Source organism: Syngnathoides biaculeatus, chromosome 23 (assembly GCF_019802595.1).
Source record: "Syngnathoides biaculeatus isolate LvHL_M chromosome 23, ASM1980259v1, whole genome shotgun sequence".
Lineage (NCBI taxonomy): Eukaryota > Metazoa > Chordata > Actinopteri > Syngnathiformes > Syngnathidae > Syngnathoides > Syngnathoides biaculeatus.
In genome coordinates, this window is record NC_084662.1 from 3654857 (window position 1) to 3671649 (window position 16793).

Sequence of the window (16793 nt, forward strand, 5' to 3'; positions counted from 1 at the left end):
GGTGTATCGACCTCTGCCTGTCCTCCGACCAACCAAGTAAGATTAACGTCTTTGATACTGCCACTCTCTCTGACCTACCGCCTGGTTTACGACCTTGGAATAAATAGAGATCTTCCTTTAACTGCCTTCCTGCTTACCGAGTCGTGCATTTGGGTCCTGTTGGAGGACGCTTTTTTCCTCCGTGTGTTCGTTTAATTTTGAGTAGTGAGAATGTTGGTTATCCAAATAAAGGCTGGAGATGATGAACAGTTTCTTTGAAGAATTTACTGACAGAATATTCCGGGCACTTATGAGTTACAGTCAATGGGTGTAAAGAATAGATAACAGGTGCGAAGATACAGAGAAAGCATACAATCCTTTATCTTGTCAGAAGGAATATGGGTGCTATCAAACCTGTGGCATGACATCAGGGCTTTCCACTTAGACAAAGGGTTTCTGTCTAAACCAGTTCTAGCTGGCAATGGATTATTACAAAGTGTCCAGTATGCAGTTCATCAAGGTGAGCCTACGTGCAGGGATGCGATCAAGGACACATCTGGCTACAGAACAGAGACCCACTGAGGACATGAGGAATTAAGGAGTCATGACTAAATATGGGCGTGAGACATACTTCAGTCCACACTAGTGTTCTGATCTGGCCACGACATGGACTCAGCCGACTCAGCAGCCATCCGCCGCTCCCTACAGATCCAGGGCAGACTCTTGGCCGAGCAGGAGGCTGCTCTTCTGGTCTGCCACAGTTTCTACCCCAGCCCAGGTTGCTCCAGCCACCCCACCAGTCGCGGAGTTTCAGCGGTTTGGGTATATGCCTCTCTCCCGGCCCTAACACTTTTCCGGAGACACTGGGAACGTCAAGCCCTTCCTCGCTCAGTGTGACCTCCACTTCGAGCTTCCGCCTTCCCAACGGACCGCACACGGATTGCCTACGTCATATCCCACCTGACGGGGAGAGCGGAGGCATGGGCTACAGCAGAGTAGCGTCGTATCTCCGAAACGTGCCACTCCTGGACCTCCTTCGTATGTGCCATGTTGCAAGTCTTCCAGTTTGCCTCGCCGGAACGCGAGGCAGCGGCTGGGTTGATCACACGTCGATAGGGGCAGCGTCGTGTGGCAGATTATGCAATCAAGTTTTGCATCAGACCAGATGAGAGTCGATGGAATGAAGAGGTGCTTCTCGAGGCCTTTTTCCAAGGACTTACACTGCAAATCCGCAATCACCTCATTGCGGTGGAATTGGCTACCTCCCTGGATTCGCTAATCGCTCTATCTTTCAGGATCGCCCAGTGGTAGGTGGACTCGCCACTAGAGGGAGAGCAGGTCGCGTCCACTCCACCGATTCCTCTTCTGCCGACGCCCATAACCATGATAGAGACGACTGCAACGCCGGCGAGACGGCCGATGGTTTTAATGTGGACGGCTGCGCCACTTAATAGCCCACTGTCCGGTCAGGCCCAAGCATTCCACCCTCAAGATTACGACTCCGGTGAGTGTGAATTACACTGCGGCGATATCGAATCGAGCACTGCTTGCTTCAAGTCACCTTGAGCACAGGGGGTCATCCCTGTTCAGCTACAGCCTTTATTGATTTATATCTGGATGGGATGCCAATCTGATAAATCCATGGGTAGTCGAGCTGTTGAGCGCAGTGACCTTTCAGATGCAACAGTTCCATAATGTGTAGGAGGCCAATGGCAAATTCTTATGCCGAGTAACTCACCGTACGCAATCTCTGAGGATGACATTTTCGGACGCACACACCGATAAGTGTTACGTTTATCACCTAACTTGCTAGAATACTTGCACAAATAACGGACAAGAAGTCGTCTTTCTTCTGATCAGGAGGACATGAGAGACAGGCCAGTTACAGTCTCCAAACACGTTCTGAACCAGCCTCTCAAGTACTTTTTTTTTTTTTTTTTTTTTTTTTCAAAAGGACGGGTGAGCAGATGAAATGAACAAAACTACAATTTTTGGTGATGATGTGGCACATTCTTTGGTTATGATGGAGTTGTCCTTGGTCACTTCTAGGAAGATACTGTTGCATCTGTGTGTAGGAGCTCGTCCTGTGAACAAGACTCTTCGAAGCAAGGATGATACTTTGGCTTTATTGCAACTCCATAATAAATATATTAATGATAACTCTAACATTCCCCCCCAAATTCTTACATCGTCTAGCAACTTTTTCTAAACAGTAAATTTTAGGAAAACAAATACACGCACACGGAGAATAGAAAACCATCATCGTCATCACGGTCATTCTTCACTATTAAAGGATACATCTCCGCGACGTGTTTGTTCGTGGGTGACATAATAGTGTTAATTAATTTCACAATGAGAGCACGCAGACAAGGAATCCAACAGCATCCACACATGGTAAAAATTGCTGGAAAAAACAGCAATTAATACCAAATTTGAGGACAACTGGGCTGTCCATCTTCCAAAGGTGTCACGACCCATAGGAACAGAGGTAGGACCCAAATGCAGAAGTACATGGGAGACGCAGCGGTAATTCGGGAAAAACGTTTATTGTTCCACGGTTGGGGATCGGGCAGGCAGTCAGGTGCAGCAGCGGTAGTTGGGACGTCGGGCGTAGAGAGCAGGTCAGCGGGCAGGCAGGAGTCAGTACACGGGAGATCAATCAAAGCAGGCAGGAGTATCAAAGGAGTCAGCCTTACGGGGTTGGTCGGAGGACAGGCGGAGGTCGGTACACACGGGAATACGATCAGAGTAACGAGAGTGCTGGAACGGGGCATGAACCGCAACGATCTGGGCCCAGACCAGTCGTCCCCATGGTCCTATATACATCGGGGCCAATCAGCCAGCATGAGGCACAGGTGTGTGCCTCCCAATCAGCGCGACCGCACGCGCACCCGCGCAGCCAGGGCTGGACCAGCAGGATCATGACAAAAGGCATTCATCCAGGTCCCTCACACGGCCGTGTCAATACCAGAACGAAACATTCAGGGTTCGAAGCCCCTTGGTGGCACTACTCCGTAGCTGTGTGTTGGCCTTCACTGGGCAAAATTGTTCTCTGAAGATAGCGCAGATTTCTCCTCTCTCAGCAAACCTGTCAACAGCAACTCCGCTTCGGAATCCCATAAATGAGCAGATAACTGTTCACGCATATTTGCAAACCCTCTCTGTGCCCAATTGCCCAATTCACGTATGTTATGATGAATGGAGTTGATTCTGTCTACGTTTTTGTTTTTTGTACGCCAACAACCTGAGGACTCAAATCGTGCTGCCAAATTGATCAGCCAATTTATACTTGGAACATGAGTGGCATCGATATATGTTAAAACACTTGTCGATCCCATACCGCTTCTCTTTCGACCAAGGGTAAAACTGCATGTACGGTAGATGAAAATTCATACACAGACAGGATGAACAGACAAATGGCAATAATCAAATTATTGAAGCACATTAACCTGTTGCATTTTTTTTCAATTTATACCTCCACATTACCATCAGATGTCGGCATGTGGCAATGACTTAAATTAATTATCAATCACAAAAATGGTTTTGCAATCAATAAATTTATCAATGCTGATACATTTTTTCATTTGTTTGCGGTTCCAATAAATTTGATGCACATCATTAGAAAACAATGTTTTTTGTTTTTCAAAAGAAGTTAGTTATACACAGAATCCCATTTTTTTTCTTCATTATCAGGTACCGTTCCTCTCATAAATTCAATTTTCTTAGCCGCTTACCCTCATAAGGGTTGCGGGAGTGCCAGGGCCAATGTTATGAGGTAGGAGGCGGGGTACACCCTGAACTGGCCACCAGCCAATCGCAGGGCACATTGAGACAGACGACAGTCGCATTCACAATCACACGTAGGGACATTCCAGAGTGTCCAATCAATGTTGCCCACTCCTGAGACGCAGGAGGGACCTGCAGCGTTCAAAGTAAACCTACACAGGCATTGGGGGAACATGCAATTCCATACAGGAGGAGCTGGGACTAAACCCCAGTCCTCAGAACTGTCAGGCCAAAGCCTTACAGCTGCGCCACTGTGACGCCTTTTTTCTACCATGAGAACCCAATTATTATTTTGAAATGCCTGTTGCAATTTGAAACCCATTTTCTACACCTAATTTAGTGTTTAAACAACCAGTCACTCCCTCTTAACGTTGAAATGTCACAAAGGCAGGTTATGGTAGTTTGCGACCTGCACAAATATACACAGGGAATTGAGGATATTTGGAAGACACATAAACCCTAGTTCCATTTGCAAGTACACATTTTGTAACACTTGCAACTCTCATGGCATGATTATTGTTGGTTTTAGCTTTACAGATCTACCTTGTTATTTTAATAAACTCAAATTCTTTTTTTTTCCTATGCAGTTATCCAATTTGTTTTCTAGGACCTTGGGTGGTTCCCACAGGTATCACTCGAGCAGAAAAAATAAAATCCAACACCCAACAGCAAAATTTAACCGTTTAGTTGCCATTACGATAGCAGACTCACTCACAAGGAAAAGAGGAATGCACAGAGCCTACAATTGAATGTACTGACTTTGAATGCTGGGACTATGACAGGAAAAGCTCAGGAGTTGGTTGACATGATGATTAGGAGAAAGGTTGATATACTGTGCATCCAAGAGAGCAGGTGGAAAGGTAGTAAGGCTAGAAGTTTAGGAGCAGGGTTTCAATTATTCAAACACAGAGTAGATGGGAAGAGAAGTGGAGTAGGGGTTATTTTAAAGGAAGAGCTGGCTAAGAATGTCTTGGAGGTGAAAAGAGTATCAGATCGAGTGATGAGACTAAAATTTGAAATTGAGGGTGTTATGTATAATGTGGTTAGCGGCTATGCCCCACAGGTAGGATGTGACCTAGAGTTGAAAGAGAAATTCTAGAAGGAACTAGATGAAGTAGTTCTGAGCATCCCAGACAGTGAGAGAGTTGTGATTGGTGCAGATTGTAATGAACATATTGGTAAAGGAAACAGGGGCGATGAAGAAGTGATGGGTAAGTACGGCATCCAGGAAAGGAACTTTGAGGGACAGATGTTGGTGGACTTTGCAAAAAGGATAGAAATGGAGCTGTAGTGAGCACTTTTTTTTCCAGAAGAAGCAGGGACATAAAGTGACTTACAAGAGCAGATGGTAGAAGCACACAAGTGGATTGTATTTTGTGCTGACGATGTAATCTGAAGGTGATTACTGACTTAAAGTAGTGGTAGGGGAGAGTGTAGCTCGACAGCATAGGATGTGTAGGATGACTGGTGGTGGGTAGGAAGATTAAGAAGACAAAGGTAGAGCAGAGAACCATGTGGTGGAAGCTGAGAAAGGAAAAATGTTGTGCGGCCTTTTGGAAAGAGGTGAGATGGGCTCTCGATGGACAGCAGAAGTTCCTGGAAGACTGGAATACAACAGCAAAGATAATCAGAGAGACAGGCAGGAGAGTACTTGGTGTGTCTTCTGGTAGGAAAGGGAAGAAGTTGCATACAGTAACATTTTTTTTTTTTGCCATTTGCATTGCATTACGTAAATCAACTAACAATTTTGCATGTTACTTTGGCTGTGGATGAAATCATCCCCCTATTTTTTTTTCTTACAGTGCTGCGTAAAAACATGCACTGTTGCAAATGCATATTGGCTGTCTTTACCATGCATTTTCATAGATGAGCCATCTACAAATAGCACTTCTTTCTAAAAGCTGATCTCTCAGGCCACTTCTACTTTAGCTCATATTTCTGCTAACTTTTAACAATCATGTTTTGCACCATGCCCATAACTTGCTCATGACGTGGTAAAAATTGTTTCTAAGTTCAATGTTGCTTGTTTTTCTCGATACGCAATGCAAGGACTGCATGTGGTACTCTTCGAATCAGAGGATGGAACAAAACTATGGTTGAACTTGTTTCTACAGCAATAGATGTCACAATAACTGCTCTTACATACTGGGGTAATGCACATGCTACGCTGAGTCTCTATGTTTTTATACTAAAACTGGGGTCATAAAATGACCTTTACAATCTAGTATCTGTATAGAGGATTTGCTATAATGTGACACTAGTTCTTTCTTTATCTCACAGAAACCTTTTTCTGTTGGCCTTTCACAGTACTCTTGAGATAACCTGGTAAATGTGTATTTTTACCTTCAAATGCAAATGCAACTCAATCCACGACTGTAAAATCTTTGGCATCTGGTCTTAATGAATTCAGCAATGTGTATGTTTGTCTGGGACACAAGGTGGTCGCTGTGTTAACAGCGGCATTTACTGGTTATTGGTCTTGAACTGTTCTCCGACCTCCTGATGGGGGAGCCTTTTTTTTCCCGGAAAAACAGGCGTGTTGCAGGGATATTCTGGACATTCAATTATTACCCCTGCAGTAACAAATGACTCAATAACTGGGTTTATGCCGTCTAATGCTTCTGGTTATAATAGATATTGTTTCATGCATGGTCTATTTTCTGTTTTAGGTCGAATTTGTACAGGTTGCGCTCCCCAAATGAGTCCCACAAATGATAGTCCTATTGAACATATGCATTCTGGGACTTGTTTTTTTAAAAGTGTTTTCTCTTCCTCTGTTAAGAGGTAAGAGTCAATACCGTGTCACTTTTGATGAAGGTGACAGCCTGCACTAAACAGTACTTTGGAAATTTTCCTCATCGAGTTTCCAATTAGTTGCTGTTTGGTCTCTTTTGACGAAACCTCACAACCACTCCGAGTGTGTGTCATATGGTTTAAACAGTGACACATGTGGCAACATTAAGCGTCTGTCTTTCAAGGCCTGTGGGAGTCTGACCCTTGTGGCTGCTGCCACCAGATTTTCTGTGTGCAGATAATCAACTGTTATTTTTTTTTTTTCCGGAGTGTATTTGCTGAGTTTGAAAATCTGGGCCTGGAGTTTTTTTTTTTTTTTTTTAACCACATTGTTACATTAGGAAAGTCTTCATTCATTTTATCCTGTTGTTCTGTGTAGGAATAATTGTGATCATAATTATCATACAAATGCTTTGGTCTGCTCTAGATAACGTGGCAGCCTCCTAGCAGGAGATAGCAAGAACAAAAACATCTGATCATCAGAACTGCTGCATGTTAAAGAAATGATGACCACACATGTATTCAGCAATCTTCCACACATGCACACGCATATGAACAAACATGGACAAACATGGTTTCCAACTGTTTTGCTTGCTGTCTCCTTTCTCTAACATCCATGTAAATAAAGGGCATCTTAAAACTAAATAAATAGAGGTGCTGAGGAGAGGATAAACAGAGAGTGCATTGGTGAATTGTACGAGACAGTTCCTCTCCTCTCTCCTCGCGAGACTTGAACTGGTGTCTTTGCTTCCTTTTTTGTCCTGTTTAATAAATGTCTGATTGGTGAACCTGACATTTACTTGTTCCTTCGACCCAGATCTCAAGATACCTGAGGTTTCCAGGGGCTGAGTTGACGTTCAGGCAAAGACCGTAGGCATGGCACTTGAGACCCTTTCCGGGACTGGGCCTCGACTTTGGAACTGGAGGCTGAGGGTTGATGAGAAGCCAAAGGAAGTAAAGACATCTCTGGTGAGTAGGGAACTCCCACACTCATGTGGAATGAGTGAATGCCCGTCTGGGTGACTTGTTGTAGAAGCTTGAGAATTACCTCAAACAGAATGTAATTGTCACCCTGTTCAGGGGGAAGTCAGTATAGTCACCTTAGGTGAACCACTCACTCCAACAGGGGAAAAACAAATAGCAAAATAGTTGAAACAGAACATCTGAAAAAAAAATGTGTAAGGACTAGAAGTTTGTAGAAAGCCAATGTCCTACTAAAATAAAATAAATCTAAATTTGTGGATAACACAATATGACTTTGCTGGCCAGCTCAACATACACACAAAAAATATATATAATTAACCTGCAGGATAAAATAAGAGAAACGCACACACAAAAAAAAAAAAGATGGACTCAAGATGATGTGAAAAGAGCCATAAAAGGTATCACATCTCATGAAGTTGATGTAACATAATTCGTCCAGGGAACGCAAGACTTGAGAAAATCTTACCACTTAAATGATGTGGAAGTACAGTAAATTTGGATGACAGCAAAGTACTTTCTCACAGCAGCAGGGAGTTCAAGGGTTAATATCGCGCACCTCTGCTAGATTTAGAAAAAAGCAAAATTTTCTGCCATTGGAAGAGCAAAATAAAATAACAATGAACCATTTGAAGAATATTGAATTGGAATGACTGCATGTTTTAAAGCAAACAGTGGCATTCCTGAAGATCACACTCCAGGGAGTGTGTATCAAGGGCAATTAAAAAATGCTCTTCATGCAAATTCAAATAATCCCACATAACAATGGATTGAAAAACATTGGGTTGACAAACCGACTGGCAGCCTGTAACATTACGTTAACCAAGCACTACATGCAGAAAGAGTGCTACAAAATGAGAAAAAGAAAGTTGACACCTATCTATGTTCTGCTTGCTGTAGCAGTGTCTTTCCCATAAAAGTTGTAGCTTGTCTGTTTCTTTTTATCTTTCAGAATGTTCTCCACATGGAGGGCATGATTAACATATTCCTCCTACGTGCCAATAGTCAGGCCAATGTAATGTTTGTTAACCCAGCTGTAATTTGTGTCTTTTAAACCTGCATGGAGAGTATGTCAACTGCTGTTGAAATAGCTTATTGTCCATCTTCCTGCAGGCCACTATAAATCTTGAATACAGTTGTCATCCTCACTCTGTATTCCTCAAAAGGCTCATCTTTTGTTTTTCTCCCCCTATTTTAGTGTAATTTGCTCTATGTCTAAAACGCTGAGTTGCTCTCTGAATTTTCAAATTTTCCGCATCTTCTACAAATTGATTCATATCAGCTTTGTGTGAAGTGTTATCTTCCACAGCCTTTTTTTTTTTTTAACATCATCCATAGTCCAAGTCCTATAGACTAAAATAGTCAGGTTGGCGCCACTTTGTGTGTCGGGGTTGATTACTTGGATCTGTGGTTACAAGTTGCCTAAGTTGGTCATTTGTGCATCAGTCTGCGCTGGAGATTGTAGTCCTCCCAGTCTTTTCGACCATTTCAAGTCAGTTCCGTCTGATCAAGTCATTCTGTGTGGTGGTGTAAGTCTGGGTAGGGGGTGTGGTTGGTTTTCTCTATTCATTATCTTGTTCTTTCTTTTTTTCTGCCTCCTTCCTCTCTTGTAACCACCATTAGGTATCGTCATACTCATCTTAGGTCATTTTAGTAAGGTCACCTTTATTTCTACAATGTATTTCATTTTTCAGCTGAATTATTTTTTGCGAATTAAACTGGCCAGCAGAATTGTATTTTATCCATTTATGTATATATTTTAGCTAATCTGGGCTTTGTGCTTTGACAAATTTCCAATCCATGCAAGTTAAGTTGTCCCTTTCCTTTTGTCTATTAATATTTTTCCCCATTTTGGGATTTTGGAGCCAACACACTACACCTAGTGTGTACTGCAGTTGGCGTTTTTGTATTAGACGGTGACTGTTAAATACTCTTGCTTGGCATTCCTCAGGCTTCTACCCAGAAGGGCGGAGTAATCTTGCCTTTGCTTCCAAACAAGTCGTCACTTGGTATCCTGTCTCTCAAACACTCGTTTACACAATCACACATGTTTTATACTGCAGTATTATTAGATGTTATTTTATACAGACTGTATTTTATTTACCTCGGAAATTAAGTACGTACACGAGTCCGACCTCGTTACACGGAATTTAACTGTAACCTATACAGACGAGTCCGCCCTCGTTACGGTCCATGGAATTTAAGTCCACACAAGTCGGCCCTCGTTTACCTTTTAATGTACAGATGAGTCCGCCCTCGTTACCATGGAATTTAACTGTGACCGACAGACACCTCAGAACTGTGAGACCAATGCTTTCCAGCTGACCCACCATTTCACCCTTTTTTTTATAAGATATTTTTTTGAAATATGGTATACCTGCATTTATGTACGCAAATTTCAAATGAGCTTTATTTGAATTCATCTCAAGATCTTATTTGGCTTTGAAATATATCCTTTGTGACAGCCTTCCTGGACCTTGACTGACACACACTGAGAACTTTCTCTTTACACGGTTTATCTCCTCCCTCTGTGCTTGTACATGGTTGCAAAATGACTAACCTTATAAATGGAAAAAAAAACTGCTACTGTAAGATGTGTTATATTGTATATTCCTCATTGTCAAGTGTGTGTCGCTTTTACATGTAAAAAGAAAAAAAAAATACAAAATACATTCACATGAGTAGTCATGTAGTGATTGGCTATTGAAGCTGAAAGGGGCTGGCAGTAGGTATATTTCCTGTTAATGTGAGAACAGGTTTTTCCTGTGGTTAAGGGAAAGGTGAAGCACTCCTACAGAAAGGTGCGATCTTTGTAATTCTTCATATCGAAATTTGTGGGTTTTGCCAGACTTAATAAATATCCGATTTATTTTTATTTTCTAAAACGAGCCACCTGTCTGTCAGGTTTTCAGGACACTGCTTTTGACCTTTGTACTGGTGAGTCCATAATGTAGATACGCTTCACTCAGGCCAGCTCACAGGCACGCAAAATGTTGCATACTTAACACCTGAAAAGTTTGTTCTCCTGACTAGCTTATATATCTGTGGAAGTGACTTTTACAATACTCACCATTTCATTACATTTTGTGTACCACACGGTGACTGCTTTCACAATGTAATGCAGTCCAAAACATTAAAAATAGTTTTTTCCAGCAAAAATCTCAATACTTTGCCTTTACCGAGCTCATAAAATCTACCTTTTGATTGACACTCAGAGAGGAATTGATTTCAAATGTTTTTTGTTTAAATAGTCGCTGTGATGTATAGAAGCACACTGTATCACATGCAGTTTCTAATCATCTGCTCTGTTGTGTAGCCAAAAAGTAAACCAATTGGAAACAGCCCTTAGTGTGTATATATCACTTTTACACTGTCCACAATAATCATAATATATTGTCCATCAATGAATACTGAATTCATATCTTTTGTCCGTTCGAATGTGTGCAGTCTCTACCATTACTTTAATATTGGCAGTGACCACATGGAAACTTCCAAAGGTAAGAAACCTCACCAAACGTTCGGCTCTCAGAAATTTAGTTAGTTCATTGTTTTACTGATGCTTCTTCAGGACTTTGCCCCCATCAGAGCATTCCTGTCGAGGTGGATGAGAGCATGGCTGCTTCCAGTCTGGACTTGGACTGGCCTCCTCAATGCCTGCAGTGTAGTGGTCCGGGGTACAGTAGAAGCTGGGAACAAACTGGGGAAATGAATATCCACGTCAACCGGGAGAGACTCCTTCGGCACTATTTCCAGAGTGAACCCAAAACAGCAACTCCTTCAACCTCCTACCTCCCCGTCATTCCAAGCATGCAGGGTGCTTGTGTTTGGCTTCCAAGACAGAGCGAGAATCACCTTTGTGGTTTTATGGGACCTAAAAACTGGCCCGAGTCTTCTCTGAATGAGCCAGACGGCTTGGAACCCCCGCTACCGCTCATGTCTGATGTCAATGCAGCTCACTACGTCCCATCACGCTACCTAGCACCATATATTTATTGCCAGTGTAAGTACTTGGAAGACAGAATAGAGTTCATGCACCTACATCACCGAAATCACATGACTTGTCATATTGTCGGTCAAAAAAAGCATTGTTCAATGCTAAGTCCGTTGAGACGAAACGAAAATAGGTCTTATAGCACGACGCCCAGAGTTTTGTCCGATACCGTTAAACATTTAGAAGGTGATAATAAATGATGGTATATGGAAAAATGAGAGACACTTGGCATAGAGAAGTTGATGTTTTTGTCGATAAGAAATTGGACTGTTAATTCGCTTCCCCTTGTCTTGGACAACTGGATATACAAATGTATTTGGTGAGTATGTCGTCGAGATTTACACAGAAACGTTTGAAAGTCTGGACCCATACAAATACTTTGTTGGAATTAATACGACATAGCTTATTCGACTACACTTTAACCTTTGCCAGAATCCATCGATCTTTTCAGCTAGTATTCAATACTAATACCAATATTTAAATAAATGATTCCTGGTTTTACACAAACTCTCTTTCATTAACTATGTTTGAAAAAAAAAAAAGAGAATGGAGTCATCTCCACGGAACGTACATGGAAGCGATTGCGGCCACACGTTAACCTCTCTGCTGTGACAGATGGTTTATTTTCTTTTTTTTTAAATACGCATTGTTCTCAAATGATCCATCTTGGCATTATAATTACTTTTTGGTAATTTGAGATTGAGAAGAATAATTCCTACCTAAAATGAAGTGATCGCGACACACGTGTGTGTGGATTTTGGTTGGGCACCATCCATCGCGTTCAATTGCCGAAATCCATCAATACTTTCTGGTCTTTTCAGCTGCTATTCCATAGAATGATCTCTTTGAATATTTGTCTCATCTGTTGTGACAACCAACAGCACAACAGGTCTCGGGCAATTTGAAAACTCTGCTCTGGATCAATGGCTCCCGCAGTGCAGAGCAGCTAGATTTGACTGGCGATATGGCGCCATGCAAACTGTGACGTCATGTGCACGAGCTCTATAGATGGACTGCGTGGATGTTTTTTTTTTTTTAAAAGAAATTATTTAATTTTTGTTAGCATGGGAGGGGGCTGGGGGGGAGGTGCTATTTCTCAGGCCAACCAACTAAGAGGAGGCATCTAAATAAATGTAGAGGCATCTTATAGATAGTTTTGATGGTTGTGGAAATTTCTGAATGGCTCTCTTATTCTTCTTGAGCTTTATGAAACATTTCAGATGTGTGTCATCAACCAAGGGGAATTTAAATTCTTACAGCGCCATCTCACAATGTCAAGCATAATTCACTTTATAATAATAAAATCCAATGAAATACAGTTTTCACCTCAAAATATTCAATCTCCATTGCATTTCTATGCAATGGTTACAAATTTAGATCAGTTTGGAATGAACCATGAAAACAATAACAATACAACCAAAGTGTTCATGTTTTCATTCATCTGAATCAAAGATATCAAATTCCAGTTTAACACTAGAACACCCAGAGAACAATGTGTATAAAGTGAAGGGCCTCACAGTTGTGCGGTCCAGACTTTAAATTATCCGTTGTGGACATTGCCTGCTCTCACCATGGCTGTGTGGGTTCTTTCCAGGGAGTCCAGTTTCCTCTAACATTCCAAAAATGTGCATGGTATGTTAGTTGAATGCTCTAACAAGAGGTCAGGTTGGGAGTGATGGAGTGTCTGCTATTCTCTGTCATTGCAGGCCTCAGTCCGAAGCCGGAGAGTTGCCTTGGACCGTGTGTGGGTCCATACCACAGGCCTCCACCCTTTGAGCAGACATGGTACTAAGCATCAGTCATTCTTGTAATACTTTACTCTCATTTATGAATTATTTCCTTCTGCAGGAACCATCGAGGAAACAAAATGCAACATAGAAATGTTCCAAATGCCACTGAAGCACGTCAAACACAGGCTGGGGTAGCTCCCAGTGATGTAATGTGTGAGGTCATCTTGGATTACCCCATTCAGGCAGATCCGGCACCAATGACTCAGGAGACCAGGAAGACCGTCACTCTCCCCGATGAATATAGTAAGTCATTTATGTATTATACTGAAGATATTTGGATTTCAGATCAAAAGATGATTATGAGGCAGAAGTATGGTGGTTATGATATTGGTCCTGGTATGATGTGTTAAACAATTCAGGGCACAGCATCTTTTGTTTGAAGCCACAAACTTTTCAACTGGGCATTGAAACAGACATTATTAAATTACTCAAAGAATAACATTTAGGTGGAAGAGTGGAGCAACTGGTTAGCGCGTTTAGCTCACAGTTCTGAGGACCTTGGTTCAAATCCCAGCCCCCTGCTGTGTGGGGTTTGTATGTTCTACTCATACCTGCATGGGTTTTCTTCAAGTACTCAGGTTTCCTCCCTCATCCCAAAAAAACATACTTGTAGGTTAATTGAAGACTAAATTTGCCGTAGGTGTGATTGTTTGTTTACCATATATGTGCCCTGCGATTTGGTTGGGAACCAATTTGCGGTGTATCCCACCTCCTACTCGAACATAGCTGGGATAGGCTCCAGCACTCTCACGACTCTTCTGAGGATAAGCGGCTCTGAAAATAGATGGATAGATTAATTACATGTAATATTTGTTGGGATAACCCATCCTTTACGGCAGCCTCTTTCAGTTCTTGTTTGTTTCAGGTTTTTTTCTCTTCAGGAGGTAGAATAATGGGTTCAGGTTGGGTGATTATGTTGGTTCGTGTAAGACCTCCACGTTTCCCCCTGATGAAGTCCTTTGTCCTGTGGGCAGCGTGTTTTTGGGCATGTGCTGTCGCATAATGAAGCTTTTCCCAATTAGTTAGGATGACAAAACGATTTTGTAGTCTTTAGAATAGATTTTGCTGCTACCATCATACGTTACATCATCAATAAAGACTAGTGAGTCTGTTCCAGTAGCAGCCATGCAAGCCATGACATTACCTCTCCCATGCTTCATAGATGAGACACCAGTACTTTCTTTTTCAGGACATTCCAAAGTCCCGGCTATCGCTGTTTGGGTATGGTAATGATAATATGCAATGCAATACCTTTGATTCATTTCCTTCGTCTCTCAATTTCCAAATGGTTTGCTTTCCTCCAATAGACATCTGGTCTTCATACTTTCTTAACAGCAAATGCAGTTTTCACAGGTGAAACCCAAAGCCACAAACAATATATAATGTTTTGCAATCAATTTAAAAGGCAACACCTGAGTAACTAGAAATACCCATTAATCATATATTTCTTGTTATATTAGCCACATTCATAATTTATATTTAGATTATACTGTCTATAGCAGGGGTCACCAACCTTTTTGAGGCTGTGGGCTATTTCGTGAACACTGATCGATTGTATGAAGGGCAATATGACCTGTTGGTGGCAACCTTCAGTCAGAGTTCATTGTACATAAAATATCCATCCATCCATTTTCTTAGCTGCTTATCCTCACAAGGGTCGCAGGAGTCCTGGAGCCTATCCCAGCTGTCAACAGGCAAGACGCAAGGTACACCCTGAACTAATTGCAAGCCAATCGCAGGGCACATAGAGACAAACAGCCACACTCACAATCACACCTGGGCCAATTTAGAGTGTCCAATAAATGTTGTATGTTTTTGGGATGTGGGAGGAAACCGGAGTGCTCGGAGAAAACCCACGCAGGGATGGGGAGAAAATGCAAACGCCACACAGGGAGGGTTGGGATTGAACCCGGGTCCTCAAACTGTGAGGCCAACGCTTTCCAGCTGCATCACCGTGCCACCTTATACATAAAATATTTTTTACATTATGCAACATTATTTTTAAAAAATTAAGCAAGTCAGATTCAAAATGTAAAGCATAAATAATAATAATTATAACAATCATAACAAATTGTGACCTGTGTTACATTTAGAACATGCCTCGGAGGCGGCTTAAGTGGTCCTTGGGGGCAACCATGTGCCGCAGGGAGCAAGTTGGTGACCTGTAGTATAAGGCAAAATGTACATATTTTAGACATTCATTTCTTTTCAATGCTTTCGTCTTTTATAGCACCGCAGGTCTAAGAGGAATGCTATTTCAGGTATGTTGTAGGTCCTTTATGGATAGCACAACTGACAAAAAAAGGTACTTGAACTTCAAATACTTTTGTTTGAAAAGTGGGCAGGTTCATGCAATAGGTACTCTGTCCTGAGTTGTTTAACACATGTAGATCTAAATACCATGAAATAAATCTGGAATTCAGATTTTTTTTTTCTCTCTTATAGATCTTTTGATCTGAAATCCAAACATTTTCAACAAAGACAAAAGAATTGTGATTGGCGTTCCAGTACTTTTGGAGGGCACTGTATATAGAGCCTAAAGCCTTTTTAAGCCTTAATTATTTCTGGGTAAATTGAACAGTGGAGCACCTAGGTTAGAGCATTAGCCTCGCAGTTCTGAGGACCTGGGTTCAAGTCCGGGCCCCGCCTGTGTGGAGGTTACATATACTCCCTGTGCCTGTGTGGGTTTTCTCTGGGCATTCCGGTTTCCTCCCACATCCCCAAAACATCCAACATTAATTGGACACTCTAAATTGCCCCTAGGTGTGATTGTGAATGCGACTATTGTCTGTCTCCATTCATGTGCCCTGCGATTGGCTGGCAACCAGCTCGGGGTATTCCCTCCCTCCCTCCTGCCTATTGATAGCTGGGCTAGGCTCCAGCACTCCCGTAACCCTTGTGAGAATAAGCAGCTCATAAATAGGATGGATGGATGGATGGATGGTTTTGAATCCAACCTACATCCCAAGTGTGGATGGATGAAATTACACTAATGTCTTTGTACAATTGTAGGGAATGTTTTCATCACATATTCAGTGGACACCGCTAAGGAAATGACCACCTTCACCAGATTTCTAACAAGTCAAGGCTTCAAACCGGCAGTAGGCTCCATCATTTCTTCACCACTCTCCCTTTCCAAATAAAGAATCAGCAACACCTCCACTATGTCTATTAATTTATAGATTGACATGTTTGACAATCCGGCCATTCGAATGGGCATCACCAGATGGATGGACAGATTTTTGAATGACGTGAGTCCAAGATTTGTACAATTAAAAGAAATAGTTGTTACAAGCTGATAATGGAAACTTTGCAGAAATCCGTCCTCATCATTGTGGCGATCAGCCCCAAGTACAAGGAGGATTTAGAGGGGGATAGTGATGATGAGCACAGGCTACACACCAAGTACATCCACAATCAGGTAAGCTAACATGAGTGAGGCCTCTGAGGCATCACTGGTACACACACAGTAT

General features: G+C 42.1%; 1 protein-coding gene across 7 annotated transcripts in view; it reads left to right on the forward strand.

Annotated features, from left to right (window-relative positions):
* The window catches only part of traf3ip2a (TRAF3 interacting protein 2a), a 29606-nt gene continuing 12813 nt past the window's right edge, over positions 1-16793 (forward strand). For 2 of the 7 annotated variants that reach the window (XM_061812557.1, XM_061812558.1), the window contains exons 1-8: positions 10307-10476; positions 10987-11036; positions 11108-11539; positions 13237-13315; positions 13379-13563; positions 16333-16421; positions 16503-16571; positions 16637-16741. In XM_061812557.1, the coding sequence (XP_061668541.1) occupies positions 11021-11036; positions 11108-11539; positions 13237-13315; positions 13379-13563; positions 16333-16421; positions 16503-16571; positions 16637-16741 (975 nt within the window). In that variant the 5' untranslated portion in view covers positions 10307-10476; positions 10987-11020. Of the gene's footprint in view, positions 37-7375; positions 7528-10306; positions 10477-10986; positions 11037-11107; positions 11540-13236; positions 13316-13378; positions 13564-16332; positions 16422-16502; positions 16572-16636; positions 16742-16793 lie in introns of those variants that run through there. The other 5 variants (XM_061812553.1, XM_061812552.1, XM_061812556.1 and 2 more) reach the window with 5 other exon arrangements.